The sequence below is a fragment of the Anomaloglossus baeobatrachus genome, chromosome 7 (assembly GCF_048569485.1).
Source record: "Anomaloglossus baeobatrachus isolate aAnoBae1 chromosome 7, aAnoBae1.hap1, whole genome shotgun sequence".
Taxonomy (NCBI): Eukaryota; Metazoa; Chordata; class Amphibia; order Anura; family Aromobatidae; genus Anomaloglossus; species Anomaloglossus baeobatrachus.
Genome location: NC_134359.1, coordinates 58,243,688 through 58,263,393, shown reverse-complemented (window position 1 = coordinate 58,263,393; position 19,706 = coordinate 58,243,688). Strand labels below are relative to the sequence as shown.

Below are 19,706 nucleotides of genomic sequence, written 5' to 3'. Positions count from 1 at the left end.
GCATCTTGGCAGCTTCACGCTTAATTTTCCTCAATTCATGGGCAGTTATTTTGCGCCTTTTTTGCCCAATACGCTTCTTGCGACCCTGTTGGCTATTTGCCATGAAACGTTTGATTGTTCGGTGATCACGCTTCAAAAGTTTGGCAATTTCAAGACTGCTGCATCCCTCTGCAAGACATCTCACAATTTTGGACTTTTCAGAGCCCGTCAAATCTCTCTTCTGACCCATTTTGTTAAAGGAAAGAAAGTTGCCTAATAATTAAGCACACCTTATATAGGGTGTTGATGTCATTACACCGCACCCCTCCTCATTACAGAGATGCACATCACCTGATTCACTTAATTGGTAGTTGGCTCTCAGCCTATACAGCTTGGAGTCGGACGACATGTATAACAAGTATCATGTGATCAAAATACTCATTTGCCTAATAATTCTGCACACAGTGTAGGGCTTCTATTAATATTTTTTTGAAATTTACTGTTTATCAAAATTAGCAGGCATTCATGATTTATTACCACTTGTTTACAGCTAGTTACCTAGGAGACCGACCACTGCTGCTACAGTATACCATGTAAGCACAGCCAGTACGCATGACAGGATCAGAAGGTGACAGCGCATTCCAACGGGCCAGTAAAACTTCAATACAGTTCGTAAAAGTGCAATCGAAAACTGTTTGCAAGCTCTGTGCATGTTCTGCTGTCTAGTATTGGAGGTCATTCTCCAAGGTGTTGAGCTACTAAATAAAAAAAAAATACAAAAAAGGGTTCTCCGGTCTCAGGATAAAACGCTGCACTCACTACGTGGCTGTTAACTTCTACGTGTACACACGCTTTCAGGATTCCTAATGAGTGCGGTAACATGAGTGCATGGAAGTATGTGATTTTCAAACTTCCAGCCACATTTGCAATAGACGTGCCCGGCTTCTCTCAATAGAAGTGAATTGAAATAAACAGAACATGTTTACTCAGCAAGCAACGGCAATTCACATCCTTGTAGTCACATGACTGCCCGCAGTCTCCAGCATTACCGCAGAATCCTGACCGTGTGCACACTGCTCGCTATCAAGGCTCAGAAGTCTGCAGTCACTCTGATCAGAACGCCGGACAATTCCTTTAAAAGGGAACCAATCACCAGGATTTTCGCATATAACCTAAAGCCAGTGCTATACTGGCACTATCATCTACATACCTGTAGTCGTCAGCATGGATGTTTAAGTCTTGAAATTCAAGAAAGTAAAAGGTTATGAAATCGGCAGCTTCTTGAGTGACAGCAGCTGAGGAGCAGATAATTTCTGGGGGGTGTTCATACTTATCCCCTCCCCCTGTTAGAATTAGCATTAGTATTATACATTCAATTCACTTTTTCCCTTGGAGGACCTGCGTGAGGTCATAGCCATGTAACCAGAAGGGGCGGGGCCTCAGCCAACAGAAAAATTTTGCTTCGTGGTATCAGCTTTGTTGGCTGAGGCCCCGCCCCTTCTGGTCACATGAGTATGACCTCACACAGGTCCTCCAAGGGAAAAAGTGAATTGAATGTATAATACTAATGCTAATTCTAACAGGGGGAGGGGATAACTATGAATACCTCCCCAGATATTTTCTGCTCCTCAGCTGCTGTCACTCAAGAAGCTGCCGATTTTATAAACTTTAATTTCTTGGATTTCAAAACCTAAACATCCGAGCTCATCACTACAGGTATGTATAGAATCAGCCTGATAGTGCCAGGCTGCAGGTTATATACGAAAATCCTGGTGATTGGTTCCCTTTAAAGGCTGCACTGGTAATGGTTAATATGAATAGTAAGCACAGATACTCTTAGGTTATACTCACCCAGTTTTAACTTGATGACTTCATTTGTGTTACATTTATATTCAGCCAATTTCTTTTCCATACTATTGAGAGCTAAGACAGAAACACAGAATAAATTGGCAAGGCATAAGCAAGACCGAGACAAATATCACAAGTCATAGGTTTGTAAAAACACATGCACAAGCTGCAGGAACTATTTTCGGTCTCAGGAGTTTCTGTAACATGTGAACAAAGCCTAACCGTGCACTTATCACAAGCGTGTTCAATGGAAACTAATGCTCCTTGCGAGACAGCATGCCACTATTTACTGAAATCGGTTACCTGGAACATCATATACGCGTAGTACACAACAAACTAACAAAAAAAAAAAACAACAAAAAAACAGGAAATAATGAAAATAAATTGTACTGAATTAAAACCTGTGCTCAGAACCTCCTATGTGCGCACACTGCAGATTTGTTTCTCCAGCAAAAAACGCACCTTCTGGCAGAAAAACGCACCTACTTGTGAAAAAAAAACGCACCACAAACGCATGCGGTTTTACCGCGTTATACAGCGTTTTTGGTGCGGATTTACCACGTTTTTGTCAGTGCGATATTTTTTAACATTGTCATTGGCAAAACACAGGGAAAAACGTAGAAAAGTGCAGAAAGAAGCGACATGCTACTTTTTGCTGTAGAAATTCTGCAGCAAAACCTGTAAGGCTGCTTTCACACATCCGGTTTTTGCAGTGCAGCTCAATCTGGCTCAAAAACCTATACAACGGATGCGGCAAAAAAACGGATCCGTTGCATACGTTTTTCCATGCGGCCCGTCCGTTTTTTGACAGATGCAGCTTGATACTGAGCATGTGCAGTGCAAAAAACCGCATCCAGCGGCCGGATGCGGTTTTTGCCGCAGGACGCCGCCTCCGGCGTCGATCGGCTTGGATTGTAAATCGGGCCGCATCCGGCGCGATGTGTTTTGGGTTTTTTTCGCCGCACTAAAAAACGTGCCAGACAACGTTCCATCCGGCCGCCGCATGGGCTAAATATGCCGCATCCGGCAAAAACCGGATGCAACGCAAGGCCATGCGGGAAAAAACGCAACCGGCGGCAAAAAAAAAACGGTTGCGTTTTTTCTGCAAAGCGCCGTATTGTGCCGCTCAGCAAAAACCGGATGGGTGAAAGCAGCCTAAGGAAAAAAGATGCAACGTACGCACAGCATTTTGGATTTCTCATAGACTTTGCTGGGGAAGGACTGCATGAAGCTTAGGAAGAAAAACTGCACCAATTCTGCAGCAAAAACCGCACCAAATCTGTGGCAAAAAAACCGCAGTGTGCGCACAGGGCCTGTGGCAACGTTCACGTCACATCTATGAGTTGATGGAGCCATTGACTTCAAAGTGGCAATTTGAACGTAAAAACAAAATATGAAGCGTTGGACTATGCTCTCCTGGACGCCATTTCCGGCTATGTCCACCTTTTTAACTGCACACAATAGCGTAAAATGTAGTCTGTCTGTTGTCAGCGAGGGTTTGCCCCAAAAAGTAAGTTAAAAACACAGCCGGCATTTTCCTATATCGATAGCGATCAGGTTCACGAGGTCGTGTGGACATAACCATGCGCTACTTTCCAATAAGATTTGGATATTTTTGCCAAAAGTATCAGGAAAGCAATATTGCCTTCCTATATCTTTGTTTGTTTTCTGCACAATATGTGACATAGGGGCTCAAATAAACTTGTGATGGATGCACCAATTTTATTGTCAAACGGACAGATTTAGGCTAGTTTCACACTTGCGTTGGGTAGAATCCGCTGAGTCCGTTGCTGCGTCGTTTTGACGCATCCGTTATTTTTGTGGTGTCAATGGATGCAATGGATCCATTATTTCACAGGAATCCGTTAGCTGATTCCTGTGAAATAAAGAACCCATTGCATCCGTTTGACGTCCGTCTAACGGAATGCGTCGGCTCTGGGTTTTTTTTTTAATTCTGGGCATGCTCAGTAGAAATTAGCGGAATCCAGCAGCAGATTCCGTTGTAAAGCACTTTGCAACGGAATCCGCTACCATAGGGAGCCATTATACATTTTAACGGAAGCAATGGAATCCGCTGGTCGGCGTCATTTTGATGCAAGCAAATAACGTTACATTCAGCGTTGCTTCCGCTCGGCGGAAGCAACGAAGCGTCGGCCAACGGAAGCAACGCAGGTACTTTTGGCACAATCCGTCATCAATGCAAGTCTAGGGGAAACAGCGGAATCCGTTAACGGATTCCGCTCATTCCCAAGACAGCGGATTGCGCCAAAAAAAACCCCGGAAATGTGAAAGTACCCTTACATGCATGACAGCCAGGAGGTGGAGTGATGCTAATTTTCATGGTCTGGGATCAAATAAATTATGTAAAGTGCAACCATTAAGCTTGGTACAACTTGCAGAGAAATGAACATCTTGTTTTTTCGATTTCTTACAATCTTTAAGTTCTCCACTTGCTGTCACCACACAATACCACTTGTGTAAACTCCTATACAAACATCGCTGGAATTGCACCGGCGTTAAGTATAGAAGTTCTTTATGTTACATGCCTAAAAATAGCAATTGACAAGGAATTGTCAGACCATCCCTTTAAAAGGTGTCGCCAGGTTTTTGCTCCCCCAGCTGAGAGCAGCATAATGTAGAGACGGAGACCCTGATTCCAGCCATGTGTCACTTACCGAGCGGTTTGTTATTTTGATAAAATGAATGTTTTCTCTGTGCAGATCTAGCAGTTAGGGTATGTGCGCACGTTGCTTTTTACCTGCTTTTTACCTGCTTTTTTGCTGCTTTTTCTTCTGCGCTGTTTAATGCCAAAATGGATGTGTTCTTCTATTCAAGCAAAGTCTATGGGAATTTGGGTTTCTTGTTCACACTATGTTGTTCAAAATGCTGCCTTTTTGTGGCAGAACTTTGGTCAAAAACTCAGCTTTGCAGTGCAAAACCCAAATGGCAAAAACAATTGACATGTTGCTTCTTTGAAAAGCTGAGTTTTTGACCAAAGTTCTGCCACAAAAAGGCAGCATTTTGAACAACATAGTGTGAACAAGAAACCCAAATTCCCATAGACTTTGCTTGAATAGAAGAACACATCCATTTTGGCATTAAACAGCGCAGAAGAAAAAGCCGCAAAAAAGCAGGTAAAAAGCAACGTGCGCACATACCCTTAGGGTTTGATTCCACTTGCGCAGAGCATTCAGTGCAAGAGCATCGGAAGCGATATGCTAATGACCCTCTGCTGCAAGCGTTAACCGAGTGTCATGCGACTGTGATCCGATATTGCGATGATTTCACACCTGTGGAGAAGAGGGAGGGAGCGCTTTCTCCCCATCTCCTCCCTGGCCTGTCTTTGCATATACTGCACTGCAGTTGGATAACATGAGAGTGCAGTGAGATGTTTCACACGCTCCCATAGACTTGTATAGGGGTGACTGAGCCGAGACTCGCTGCTAAACACAGTATGCTGCAATTCATTCTGCATGCCACTATGGCATGAGAAGTCAATCGCAGATGGATACTGCCCCATAGTTTTGTGCTAGAGTGAGCGCAATCCGATGTTTTATTGCACTTGTAGGTACCCCTGTTTCATTGTGTTATTTTCTATTGTATAATGCATATAACAGGGAGTGGTGCTGTTTGCTGGATTTGCACCCCAGCTCCTGGCTGCTTCATTAGCCTCCTTTTTGTGCACCGGCTGATCTTGTAGGTTTTTAAAACCCAGAGAAGATGCAGTGTAGTGTAGGACCCAGCAAAGGAGGGTGCCGTGAAGGGGCGCTGGGCTGGTATTACAATGGCCATTATAATATTCTAAATACCTCCATTTATGTTATAAGGTAGAATTTATTTTGTTTTTTCACAGTGTGCGGCTGGAATTTTTCTCATATATATATATATATATACACCATCCAGATACGCACCTGTTCACATTGCAAAGGTGCTGCCAGTACAGTTTGAAGTCAGGTTAGTACCAGTGTGGGAAACCAGCAAGGGAACCCCTGTTTCATTCTGGGGTTTTTTGGTGTTTTTTTTTCATATTATATATATATATACACACACACACTGAAAGTAATATTTTAACACCTGACACACCATGGTCAGTATAGTAGGATGTCATATGGGCCTTTAATTGAATGTAAAGCAAAAACTATGCGAGGTCAACAGCGCTGTGACCAACAAATAGTAAACACAGGATTATATATTCAAATGTAATCATGTCATTACACATGTAAATACACACACTGCACATACGGTACACACCAGCATGTCTACTCTTCAGGTCTTCTAGACTCTTGCAGTTAAAAGGACGTTAGGGGACATCATGATTATAAAACTCCTTAATTTTATCCTTCGATTGGAAATGCTGGGGACCCCTAAGCAATTCACCAGTCTCTCTCTGACCCCCCCCCCCAATGCCAGTGCTGACTAACTAGGGCTTATTTTTGGAGCAGGGCTTGTATTTTAAGCATACTCAAAAAAAAAAAGCCTGTAAAATAATGCTAGGGCTCATTTTCAGGGCAACACGACATGAATATAACACAAAAATATAAACACAACACTTTTGTTTTTGCTCCTTTTTTCATGAACTGAACCTAAAGATCTAAGACTTTTTCTCTGTACACAAAATACCTTTTTCTTTCAAATATTGTTCACAAGTTTGCCTAAATCTGTTACTGAGCACTTCTCCTCTGCTGAGATAATCCATCCTCCTCACAGGTGTGGCATATCAAGATGCTGATTAGACAGAATGATTATTGCACAGGTGTGCCTTAGGCTGGGCACAAAAAAAGGCCACTCAAACATGCAGTTTTGCAGTACTAGGAAGGGGGAAGTCAGAAAACCAGTCAGTATCTGGTTTGACTGCCATTTGCCAGTCTACCCTGTAGAGCGAAACCAGGCTTCACCTGTGAAGAGAACGCTTCTCCAACGTGGAAACACCAATGAATATGAGCATTTGCCTACTAAAGTCAGTAACCACAAGAAACTGGAGTCAGGTGGAGACTCCTATGATGAGCAGGTTCTCGAATACAATTTCTGACATTTTGTGCAGAAATTCTTTGGTTATGCACCGATTGTTGCAGCCGCTGTCCGGGTGTTGGATGCTGAGGTCCTGGGCTGGTGTGGTTACACGTGGCCTGTGGTTGTGAGGATGGTTAGATCTTCTGCCAAATTCTCTGAAACGCCTTTAGAGATGGCTTATATGGTAAAGAAAAGAATATTCAATCCACAGGCAACATCTCTGGAGGACATTGCTGCAGTCACCATGCCTATAGCACCCTCCCTCAAAACTTGTGGCATTGTGCTGTGTGATAAAACTGCACATTTTAGAGTGGCCATTTTTTGTGGCCAGCCTAAGGCACATCTGTGCAATGATCATGCTGTGTAATCAGCATCTGTCACACTAGTGAGATGGATGTATTGTCTCGGCAAAGGAGAAGCACTCACTAAGGCCTGAAACACACTTCCGCATAAAAAACGTACTTGTCTCATGTTCCGTTTTTCAGGTCCGTGTTCCGTTTTTTATGGGCGTTTCTCTGGTACGTGTGATGGCGTATGCTTGCCGTGTGTGCGTGTGGAATGTCCGTGTGGTGACCGTATGTGATCTGTGTTGTAAAATGTAGTTGCTACATACCTGCTGACAGCCGAGCGATGAGAATGAACTCGGGTGAACCGCACTCAACTTCATTGTCTTACCACGGCTCTGTCTGTGTGTGGCGTCCTGATTAGTGGACATCCGTGATAGAATCACCAGTGACCGCTAATCCCCTGAGTAACTCAAGTTAGCGGCGACATTAGCTCTGCCGTCACTCAGGCTACCCGCGGCTAGCTTGAGTCACCCACCAGACACCACAACTCACCTGTGACTTCTTCGCTGATTGCGCAGATCACTTCAGTCACTTGGGCGACTCGCAGTCACAGGTGGAGGATCCAGTGGTGGCCTCAAGTAACCTGACTGACGTCATCGGTGATCGCGCGGCTCACTTCAGTTGCTGCTTGGAGGTGATAGAGAGCGGTCATTGTGTGTGGCCACTCCTGTCACCGTCATGTAGCAGAGCTGAGAGCGTCGTGGGACATCCATGGATTACGGCAGACCTGGACGGGTTTTTTGGTTTTATTAAATTGGTGAACGAGGGTGTTTGTTTGTTTTAATTATTCTAAATAAAGGATTTTTTGATTGTGTGTGTTTATTTAATTTTAATAACAGGTTAATTATGGAAGTTATCTTGGGGAGACGGCTGCCATGATTAACCTAGGACTTAGTGGCAGCTATGGGCTGCTGCCATTAACTCATTATTACCCCAATTGCCACCGCACCAGGGCAATTCGGGAAGAGTCAGGTAGAGTCCCGGAAATGTCGCATCTAATGGATGCAGCTTTTCCGGGCGGCTGCTGGCTGATATTGTTAGGGTGGTGTGCTCCCCATAACGTGGGGCTCCCCATCCTGAGAATACCAACCTTCAGCCGTGTGACTTTTTCCATGGCTGGTATCAAAAATGGGGGGACTGCACGCCGTTTTTTTTTAAAATTATTTATTTATTATACTGCACAATATAGTTATGCCCACCGGATGCTGTGATTGGTTGCAGTGAGACAGCTGTCATTCAGCGTGGGGGCGTGTCTAAATGCAACCAATCATAGGCGCCGGGGGAAGCAGGGAATAGTAGATTGAATAACGAGCGGCCGGCATTTTCAAAGTAATTAAAGCCGCATAGCTGTTCATCGCCGCGCTGGGGATCAGTAAGTAATGGACAGGGGGAGATACAGACCGACCGACAAAGGGATATTGACTGACAACCACAGAAAATAAGGTAAACTGACGGACAAGTAAATTAAAAATTGATTGACCGATATCGCTAACTAAAAAACGCACTCGGGTGGTACGTGTAGCACACGGACATGCTACGTGTGCAGTCCGTGCAGGCACTGACCCATTGACTTTAGCGGGTCCGTACCTGCGTGATGCCAGCGAAAAACAGACATGTAGAGCGTGTGGGAAAACGTACACACGGACACATGTTCCGTGTGGTTTTCCGAGTGTGTGCCTGCTACCATAGGGTAGCATTGGTGTACGTGTCTCTGTGCCGCCGGTACGTGCAAAAACGTACCAAACGCGTACCGGCGGCACGGATGTGTGTCGGAGGCCTAACAGATTCAGACAATTCTGTGAATGAGGAAAAATAAAGTCTTACATCTGAGTTCAGCTTATGAAAAATGGGACCAAAAGAAAAGCTTATTTCTAATATATTTGACACACAACTGTCCGTGACCATTGCAATTATAAATGTTAAGAATGGGACAATGGTTGTAGGGTTGAATACTAGACTGCAACTCTCAGCTTCAATCAAGCCACCAATAGCTCTACAAAATATACAGAACTGGGCCATGTAAATGATGTAGAAGATGACGCTCATGGGAGTACCTTCATTTAGCTGATGAGCGCAGCTGCCACGAATCAGAAAACCAATGAATGGATATTTTTGACTACAGATGAGCAAATCTCGTGGAATTCAATTCGAAAATAAAAATTTGGCCCAAATAAAAACGGATCCAAAAAGACAAAACCTTCATTCTCACCTTTCCTTACCCGATCCTGCACCACCATTTACTGCTCCATCTGTTCCTCCGGCACTGAGGCCTATGATTGTCTTTATGGGGTCACAGGGGTGGGCTCTGATCGGCCTCAGTGCCAGGAGACTATCAGACTGAAGCAGCAGTGGTTGGTTTTAAAGTGTTTGTTTCAGTCTAAGGCTGGGTACACATATCCGGCTTTTCGCCGGTTTGAAGGATGCGGCGCGCGCCAGTACAGTGTATACAGTACACTGGCAGCGCCGGTCACATGCTGTCATGTGACCGAAGCATGTGACCCGGAAGTTGCGGCGCTGCCACTATACTGTATCATACTGTACTGGCGTGCGCTGCATCCGTCAAACCGGAGAAAAGCCGGATGTGTACCCGGCCTAAAACGTGTACCACCCTCCCCAGGTCCAGTGCTAGCTCACAGTCGCTGCTCCTGATGTCAGTTATTGACAGTATAGACTCAGAGATTGGCTGCAGACAGTAACACACCAGCAGCAGTGGAGACGAGTGCTGGACCCGGGGAGGGTGAGTTTGGCTCTGATGGCTTGTTTGATCACACTAGCTGCAGCTGGGGGGCAGGAGGGGTCCAGGTGATGGCAGCCCCTTCCCTAATAACGGCTGTCTTGCTGGACTCATGTGAACCTAGTCTATAAACCTGCCGGGTTGTGGTGACTGCACACTGCTCAGCATTCCATCAGGACTCGTGTGGCCTGCCTCCAGTGCCGGCCTGTCACAGCCGGAGAAGTCACCCTCTGCACATACAAGCCGGGGGTGAGCAACGTCTGGCACGGGCTGGTAATACAGAGGACCGGCACTGAGGCGCAGGAAACAGTCAGCATGCAGCCCCCCGGTCAGTGCATTTGGCGGGAGATGGCGCAGGAGGGGAGTGATAAGTGACGTGTGACCGGACGCCCCGGCCTCCGCCGCTACCCACCCTGCAGACCCCCGGAGCCCACACACGGCCGCGGCTCTGCTGTGACGAGCACTGTTCACTGTCCTGTAACCAGCTCCTATAACCGCCGCTCCCCTGCAACTTACCCGCCATGTCTGCTCATCTGCAGCAACGTCAAAAGGCCGCAGCCAATCAGATCGCGCGTTCTGCCGCACACGTGACATCGTGACGCATTTCCGCTTCCTGCGGCGGTCCTTGGCTCACCAAGCTTTGCATGGTCTCCTAGCAACTGCCTAGAACGCTGAGCAGGCAGTGTCCTGTCCAACGTTCTATGCAGTGACTCTGTGGTGTTTTTTAACCCCTTCAGCACCAAGCTTTTTTTCACTTGTCTGTCTCCCTACATTGCAAATGCCATAAGCTTTTTTTTTTTTTTCCATTTATGTGGCAGCATGAAAGCTTTTCTTTTGCAAACTTAAAGGGGTTGTCCCTTAGGCTACTTTCACACATCGGGTTTTTGCTCTGCGGCACAATACGACGCTCTGCAGAAAAACCGCAACCGTTTTTTTTTGCCACCGGTTGCGGGTTTTTTTGCATAGACTTACATTAGTGCCGTATTGTGCCGCATGGGCTTGCGTTCGGTCCGTTTTTTGCCACATGCGGCAGATTTAGCCGATGCCGCAGCCGGATGGAACGTTGCGTGCAACGTTTTTTGCTCCGGCAAAAAAAAACGCATCGCGCCGCATCCGGCCGCTGCGGCGCATTTTTCAATGCATGCCTATGGACGCCGGATGCGGCGCGATGCGGAAAAACCGCATCCGGCCGCCGCATGCGGTTTCTTCCACTGCGCATGCTCAGTAGCGTGCTGCAACCGGAAAAAAACGGACCGGCCGCATGTAAAAACTTATGCAAAGGATGCGGTGTTTTCGACGCATCCGTTGCATAGGTTTCACAGCCGGATTGAGCCGCACGGCTCAAACCGGATGTGTGAAAGCAGGCTTACTCAGACAACTCCTTCTCAATACCTATGTTTGCTATGTTTGACACTGGTAAAATAACAATTAGGTATGATTCCACTAGCATATCACTCGTGCGAGTCTCGCAGCAGTATCACCCAGCGCCGCGCACACTCTCGTGACAGGAGCGCCTCAGCTGCATGGAAATACATGCAGCCGACCCACTCCTGTCAGGAGAGTGTGCGCCATGCCGGGTCATACCGATGTGAGACTTGCACGAGTGATATGCAAGTGGAATCATACCCTTATACTCACCGCCAATGCCATTCCAGCATTGTCAGTACTCACTCTCCCGGGGATCACATGACATTGTTACCTTATGCAAGCCCGGTGTCCAATCAGGACTGACTAAACCACCCCCCACCTCCGGACGCATCAAACATAAAGAGGGGAAGTCAACGCTATAGCTGCCGCTCATTGCCTCTTGATGTTTGATACATCTGAAGGAAGGGAGATTGAAGTCTGTGCTGATTGGACGCGCAGTGCTCTCATGATGTAACAATGTCACGTGCTCCCCGGGAGAATGAGTGCTGGCACAGTGCCGAAGGTGAGTATAGATGTTATTATTTAACCAGAAGAAACAGAGATTGAGAAGAGTTGTCTCAGCAATGGACGATCCCCTTAAGCGAGCCTGTGAGGAGAGTATACAAACCATTGTTATGGCTGTATGCCGGAGGCGCCCTTCCTCTCGGGTCAGAGTCAGGGTGCCTCTTGTCTTGCCGCTGCCTGAGACCCATTCTGTGGGTGCTGCTCCGCCACGGCACCATTCGCAGCGTTTGGTCCAATCCTCCGCTGTGTTACTGGTGGTTGTTCTGTTGCCAGAATCCAAATGCGGAAAGCGAAAAGTCAGACTCTTTGGCCAATGCGACTGCACGTGACATGGCATCCTCGGATTGGCCGTTGGATGACGGCAGTCCCGATGACGTGGCCTCTTTGGATTGGCCCTTGGACATCAGCTACACTGATTCGACATGAGCTGACTGGGCGGTGCTTAGGTTATATTAGGGACGCCGCAACGCTGGACGGTGCTCAGTCTTTGTTTCACCTGTAGCGAGAGGATCTTAGGCAGATTACTTGAATATTGCGTTACTCATTTAGTTACTATTGGTGACAGCGCTGGTTAAGCGCACTGAACACCGCTACTAGGCAGGTCGCTTGAATATTGTGTTACTCATGTAGTTACTACCAGTGACAGCGCTGGTTAAGCTAGCAGTTCACCAGAACTTTATTATTTTTAGCAGATGATTTTCTATATTTTTTCTTGAGTGTCATATGACTTTTTTTTTCTACATGTGTTGCACCACATCCTCTTTTTTTTGTTACCATTTGGGGTCTTTTCTGGGATACTGAGTGCTTGGGTGGTGCAAGTGTCGCGGGCGGAGGAGGGGACGCTGCGCTCTCCCATTGCTCGGGTCCGGCTGCTGCTGCTCGGTGGTGGCTCGAGCGGTGGGCCGGATCCCGGGGACTCGAGCGGCGCTCCTCGCCCGTGAGTGAAAAGGGTGGGTTTGATTGGATTGTGGGGATTTGGTTATTGTCCGTGACGCCACCCACGGTTGTGGTGAAGTTGGTGACACCACCGCTGCTCTGGACGGGGATCCTGGGAGCGGTGACAGGGAGCAGCTTTGATGTTAGTTCTCCCCTCCGTGGATAGGGGGTTGGTTGTCCTGGGGCCCGGTGATGGGGTAGGGATGGATGGCAGGCGGGTTACGGGGCCTGGTGAGGTGCAGGGTCGCGGGGGCAGCGCTGTGCCGCATGGCACGGTTGTACTCGCTCAGCCAATGATGAGGACACAGTTCTCGGTAAAACACACGGCTGGATGGACGGGTCCCACAGACGGCTGCGGTGTTGTTTCTCCTGGCAGGTTGATGGTGACTGCCTTTCCCTGCACCTGCCCCCCGCTGAGGATCGCATTTTCAATTGTATTGGCATCGCAGTTGCTGATACAATTGAAAGCAATGATGAGAGACGGAGCGGTGCGCTCCCTCTCTCACCATTCTCCCCGCTGTGTCTGACACTGTCGGCATTCTGAGCCTCTGACAGCTCAGCAGCGTAGCGCGGTGATGTCATCACTGCGCGCCTGCTGAGAGGTCAGAGCGACAGCGGTGGAAGCGCCGAGGAGACAGGAGCAGCGGGGGAATGAGGAGAAGTGAGTATTTATGTAATTGTGGTAGCCAGACGACCATGGAGGTGCACTAAATAATATAGGGACTGTATACTACATGGAGGTGCCTAATGCTATCAGGGTCTGCACTGTGCTATATAGGTGCTGTGTACTACATGAAGGTGCATAATGCTATCAGGGTCTGCACTGTGATATATGCAGCCTGTATACTACATGGAGGTGCCTAATGCTATCTGGCTCTGCACTGTGCTATATGTTGGCTGTATACTACATGAGGGTGCCTATTGCTATCTTGGTCTGTACTGTGCTATATGGCAGTTGTATACTACATGAGGGTGCCTAATGCTGTCTGGGTCTGCATTGTGTTATATGGCTGCTGTATACTACATGAGGGTGCCTAATGCTATGTGGGTCTGCACTGTTCTATATGTCGCCTGTATACTACATGGAGGTGCCTAATGCTATGTGGGTCTGCACTGTTCTATATGGCGCCTGTATACTACATGGAGGTGCCTAATGCTATGTGGGTCTGCACTGTTCTATATGGCGCCTGTATACTACATGGAGGTGCCTAATGCTATCTGGCTCTGCTCTGTGCTATATGTTGGCTGTATACTACATGAGGGTGCCTAATGCTGTCTGGGTCTGCACTGTGCTATATGGCGGCTGTATACTACATGAGGGTGCCTAATGCTATCTGGGTTTGCATCTGCATTGTGCTATATGGCGGCTGTATACTACTTGAGGGTGCCTAATGCTATGTTGGTCTGCATTGTTCTATATGGGGCTGTATACTACATGAGGATGCCTAATCCTATATGGGTCTGCATTGTGCTATATGGGGGCTGCTTAATGTTATATTGGGGTTGCATAGTGCCATATGGAGGCTACATAGAGAACTATGGGGGCTTCATAACACTATATGGAGGAATATGGGGGCTGCATACTGCTATACCCCCAGAGTTGTATGTCACCTCCACCCCAGTGTTGTATACCCCCTCAGAGCTGTGTATACCCCCAGAGCTGCATGTCACCTCCCCACCTCAGAGCTGTTTGTTCCCTCCACCCCAGAGCCACTACCCCCCTCTAGAGCTGTATGCCACCCCTCTGGAGCTGTATGGCCCCCATTGCTGTATATCCCTTTCCTCAGTAATATGTATGCCCCCAAGTAATGTGTATGTACACAGCCTCTCTTGTGATGTACTGTATATACAGCAGTGTTAGGCTGCTTTCACACCTCCGGTTTTTGCTATGCGGCACAATCCGGCACTTTGCAGGAAAAACGCAACCGTTGTTTTTTTTTTTGCTGTCGGTTGCGTTTTTCCTGCATAGACTTTAATTAGTGCCGCATTGTGCCACATGGCCTTGCGTTCCGTCCGTTTTTTGCTGCATGCGGCAGATTTAGCCGATGCGGCGGCCGGATGGAACGTTGCCTGGCACGTTTTTTTGTGCTGCAAAAAAAACCGCATCGCGCCGCATCCGGCCGATGCAACGCTTTTCCCAATGCATCTGTCGCGGGTGGGGAGGAGGGTGTCAGCACACTACGCTCACCCCTTCTGCTCGGGTCCGGCGGTTGCTGCTCAGTGGTGGCTCGAGCCGTGGGCCGGATCCCGGGGTTTCTCGAGCGGCACTCCTCGCCCGTGAGTGAAAGGGGGTTGTTGGGTGTGGGATTGTTTATTGTCCGTGACGCCACCCACAGTTGTGGTGATTTCACCACCGCTGCTCAATATGGGGATCCCGGGGATGGTGATGCGGAGCAGCCAGGTGTTGTGTTGCCCCTCCGTGGGTAGGGGTTGGTGACCCCGGGGCCCGGTGATGAGATGGGAGATGCAGGGCCTGGTGGGCGCAGGGACGCGGGGGCAGCGCTGTGCCTTGCGGCACTGTGGTACTCACTCAGCCTGAGACGTTGACACAGTTTTACGGTAAACCACACGGCTGGAAAGACGGTTCCCACGGACGGCTGCACTTGCTCTCCCAGTAGGTGACGGTGATGTCCCTTTTTCCTTGCACCTTTGGTTTTGTGTTGGTAGCGATGGGTTCCCACCGGTAACCCGCTCCCCGGCTTCAAGCTGGACCGGAGGAGCTCTACTCTTTGCCCGCAGGCGCTGGCCCTGAGAAACTGGTGCCTTGGCGGTGGCGGTGTTTCTGCTACACTGGTTGGGCTGTTGCCTTCAATCGGGACTTGGTTGTTGGGGGATCTACGTCCCCTTCACTGACGGATTTGGCAAATTATGGCGACTCCAAGCCTTGCCGGGGTCCGAGAGGCCCCTGCCCTGGTGCTGACTGTCCTTTTGGTACACTGCTCCAGACCGCCGGGCCACTACCCGTCCGCGGTCCTTCCAGGAACTTCCAAACGGTCCCCCTCCAGACAGTCACCGCCGTTGCTGACCTTGCTGACTCTGTCCTGCACACAGCTGGACTCCTTCAGGCTTTCTTTCTCTGTCACCTTTCACCTTCCTTTAACTTCTCTTACTCCTCCTTTACCACTTCCACTTTACTTCCTTTCACTTTCTTAGCTCATCTTAGCTGTTTACTCCTTCACTCCCCTAACTAGACTTCACTCTAGCCCTGCCTGGGCTCAACTGCCTGGTTCTTCCCGCCTCCAGAGCTGTGAACTCCTCGGTGGGCGGATCCAACTGCCTGGCCCACCCCCTGGTGTGAACATCAGCCTCTGGAGGAAGGCAACAAGGGTTTTTGGTTAGCCTTGATGTGCCTAACTGGGGTGTAGGGTGTGGTGGTGTAATGACCTGTGACCCCTGGCTTGCCCAGGGCGTGACACATCCCTATGAATGCTGGATGCGGCGCGATTCGGCAAAAAATGCATCCGGCCGCTGCATGCGTTTTTTGCCACTGCGCATGCTCAGTAGCGTGCCACAAGCGGCAAAAAACGGATGGGCCGCATGTAAAAAACTTGTGGAAAGGATGCGGTGTTTTCACCGCATCCGTTGCATAGGTTTCACAGCCGGATTGAGCCGCACGGCTCAAACTGGATGTGTGAAAGCAGCCTTAGTGTTCTCTATGTGCGACCATGTCTGTAAGTGACGGCCACCAATCAGCGTGGCACACACATGCCCAGGAGGATCTGGATGGAAACAAGCGGGGAAGTGAATGAGGCTGTTGCCGGCTTCTCAATATTAAAAATATCTCTAATGTGTCTGTGTGTGTATGTATGATGTGTATCTGTGTATGTCAGTATATATGACTGTGTATAGATTTTTATCTATTTATGTGTTTTTGTAAATTTCCCTTTAAATATGTATCTGTACGTATGCCTGTATGTGTATGTATCTGTGCATGTCTATGTGTGGATGGGGCCCACTGAGACTATTTCGCCCAGGGCCCACAAAAACCCGGAGCCAGCCCTGCTTTGGGACACTGATTAAAGGTGTCACTGCTGCTTCTTTATCCCTGAGGCGCCTCTATTTCAACCGTGGTGTTGTCACCTCATCCCCATGGCTGTTCTTGGTAGTGTCTGTGTGAATTAAAATTGATCGTGTGCGCCTTATTAATTTGAACCTTATTATACTGAAGTCTGTAGTTGTCCGTCCAGCTCTCTGGGCTGTTAGCAGCTATATTCCATCCATAGCACAGTGGACCCCTGGTTGCGCTTAGGATTGTATGAACCATCCTCCTCCTAAGCCGTCAACCCCGTAACAACCATACTGTGACATCTCAGAGAAAACGGAGCTTTATTTTTTTTTTTTTTCTCTCTGTCTCTGTCTCTGTCTCCATCAGTCTCCCCACCAACATCTTATTACCTCACACAGAAGCTTCTTATACTGACAATTTATTTGGTTCCTATAGCAACCAATTACAGCTCCTATTAATAACCTAATAGCTCGCAGCTCCATTGTCGTTAATGGAGGCATGTTTTTTGGAGAGTAACTGTAACGCGTGGGGTTAAATTTTCCCGTCCAAACATAGCCTATGACGCTCCCTGAGTCACATGGGGTGTCTGTGCAAAATTTCGTGATTGTAAATGCGACAGTGCAGATTCCTTTAGCGGACATACAAACACACACACACACACACACACACACACACACACACACACACACACAGCTTTATATATTAGATTTTCTTATTTGTACCTCCATTATTCATTTAATTTGCAAAGTTTCTAACATATAATTTATGTGTTTTCCTTGAGCTTTTTTATGTTGGTCATTGTGGGCAGAATTTGGGGTTTCCAAATGTTTGCAGCTAAGGCTAAGTTCACACATCCTGTGTTTTGCATCAGTCACAATCCGTCGCCTTGGGGAATTACGGTAACCTGCAAAATATTTTGCAGGAATCCTGTATTTCCCCATAGACTTCTATTAGCGACGGATTGCGACTGATGACCCTGCGTTGCATCCGCTGCGTCGCGGTCCGTCGTTTTTGACTGACCGCCGAGCGGGGAGCAACGCAGAATGTAACGTTTTTCGGGCCGTCAAAATTAACGCGCCGCACAGGAATCCGTCGCCATCCGTCAAGCTTGTAATGCATGTCTATGGTGCTGGATTCCGTCGTAATCCGTCTTACAACGGAATCCAGCGCAGGATTCCGTCATGCTCTACTGAGCATGCCCAGCATGCTTGGCACGCCCACTGGGCTGTCCCAAACACAGACGGATCATGACTGATCCGTCAAAAAACGGACGCACAGCGGATGTAACGGACGCAACTGATCCGTTTTTTCACAGGATTCCTGTGAAAGGAATCCTGTGAAAAACACATCAGTTGCATCAGTTGACATCTTGAAAATGACTGATCCGTTGCTGACGGACCTGACGGATTGAAAACACAGGATGTGTGAACTTAGCCTAATTCATCAATTTCAATCTTTTAACAGTTGGTACATTTTTGGTGCTAATGTATTTCAGTCCATAGTTTATGGAAGTCTGGAAACTTTGCTAACATTTTAAAAGAACATGCAAGTTTTTTCAGTTAAAAAGTTGCATAAAAGTTTAAGTGAAATAAAGAGCATTTTTGATATCATGCAAAATTCATGAAACATGTGAGCCATTTTGAAGAATTTGGCACAAAAACATCAGCGAGTATCACAATACAAAAATGAATAGGGCCCATAGTTTGAAAAATGAGCTAATAGATGTGTCTGGACATCGATAGGAAAGTCCACTTTATCAGCTCCCTATGAATTCTCTCTGGTCCCTCTGACTTCTCCCTGATCCTCTAACTGCTCCCGCTGAGTTCTCCCTGCGCCCGCTGAGCTCTCCCTGCGCCCGCTGAGCTCTCCCTGCGCCCGCTGAGCTCTCCGTGCGCCCGCTGAGCTCTCCCTGCGCCCGCTGAGCTCTCCCTGCGCCCGCTGAGCTCTCCCTGCGCCCGCTGAGCTCTCCCTGCGCCCGCTGAGTTCTCCCTGCGCCCGCTGACTTTTCCCTGTCCATCTTGGCTTGAGTGACAGATCTTTGTTTAGAGAGAGACGTGTCAATGGAGGATGACAGAGGGAACTGATCTGCTTTTCTTGCATACATGGTTTAGAAAGCATGAGTTTCCTGACTGATTCACTTTCATTAACGTACAAAGAATCCTGTAAATATAAAACCGTGCAAAATTTTTAATGAAACTGAATTCCAACAATGATCTTTAGTCCCAAGTACATGCATTTAAAGCACCATTCCTACGTTTGTTTGGTTTTATCATTTTGTTACGGATCACGAATCTCAGTGTAATGCATGTGGTTACATACTCCCCATCTTCACCCATTTTCAGACCCACTCTGGCACCACGTGACTGCACTTATGACCTGTGAAATCACAAAGAGGTTACTGTGTGAAGCAGAAGTCACTTTTTTAAATCTTCTCAATGTACATCTGTGCGAATTTAGTACAAGGCTCATAGACTTGTATTGAGAAAAGTGACTTCTGAAACACAGTGATCTGGTTACAAAAGCCGTAGCGTGATGCCGGAGCAACTGTTGTGTGGCTAAAAACAAATAATCCCAACCAGTGATGAAGGTTGGGAGACCTTCTGAATGTCATGTGAGGTTTTTTGGTAAAAGACACAATTTGTGGTCTCTATTTAGGAAATGCAAGTGCTTATTGAGCATATTTAGCTTGTATTGTAACACCCTGGGTCGAGGGGATTCCACCCGACTCGTCGCCGGGCCGGGGTGCAGATCCTCTGCGTCGTCAGGGGCTGGCCTGGCCTGGTTTTGTGACCCCGAGGCATACAGGAGGGAGGGAAGGCGGTGTACGGGAGCAAGGATGGAGGATGGGGGTGGTAGTGATGGGGAGGAAAGTGTTTTTAGATCGTGAAGCCACCTGTGGTCTGCGGCGAGAAAT

General features: G+C 47.8%; 1 protein-coding gene across 1 annotated transcript in view; it reads right to left on the bottom strand.

Moving 5' to 3' along the window:
* Positions 1-10,511, bottom strand: part of HAT1 (histone acetyltransferase 1) — a 91,695-nt gene extending 81,184 nt beyond the window's left edge. The window contains exons 1-2 of the mRNA XM_075318865.1: positions 10,435-10,511; positions 1,831-1,902 (exon numbers count right to left, since the gene is read on the bottom strand). Of these exons, the coding sequence (XP_075174980.1) occupies positions 1,831-1,902; positions 10,435-10,441 (79 nt within the window). The 5' untranslated portion in view covers positions 10,442-10,511. The remainder of the gene's footprint in view (positions 1-1,830; positions 1,903-10,434) is intronic.
* Between the last annotated feature and the right edge of the window lie 9,195 nt (positions 10,512-19,706).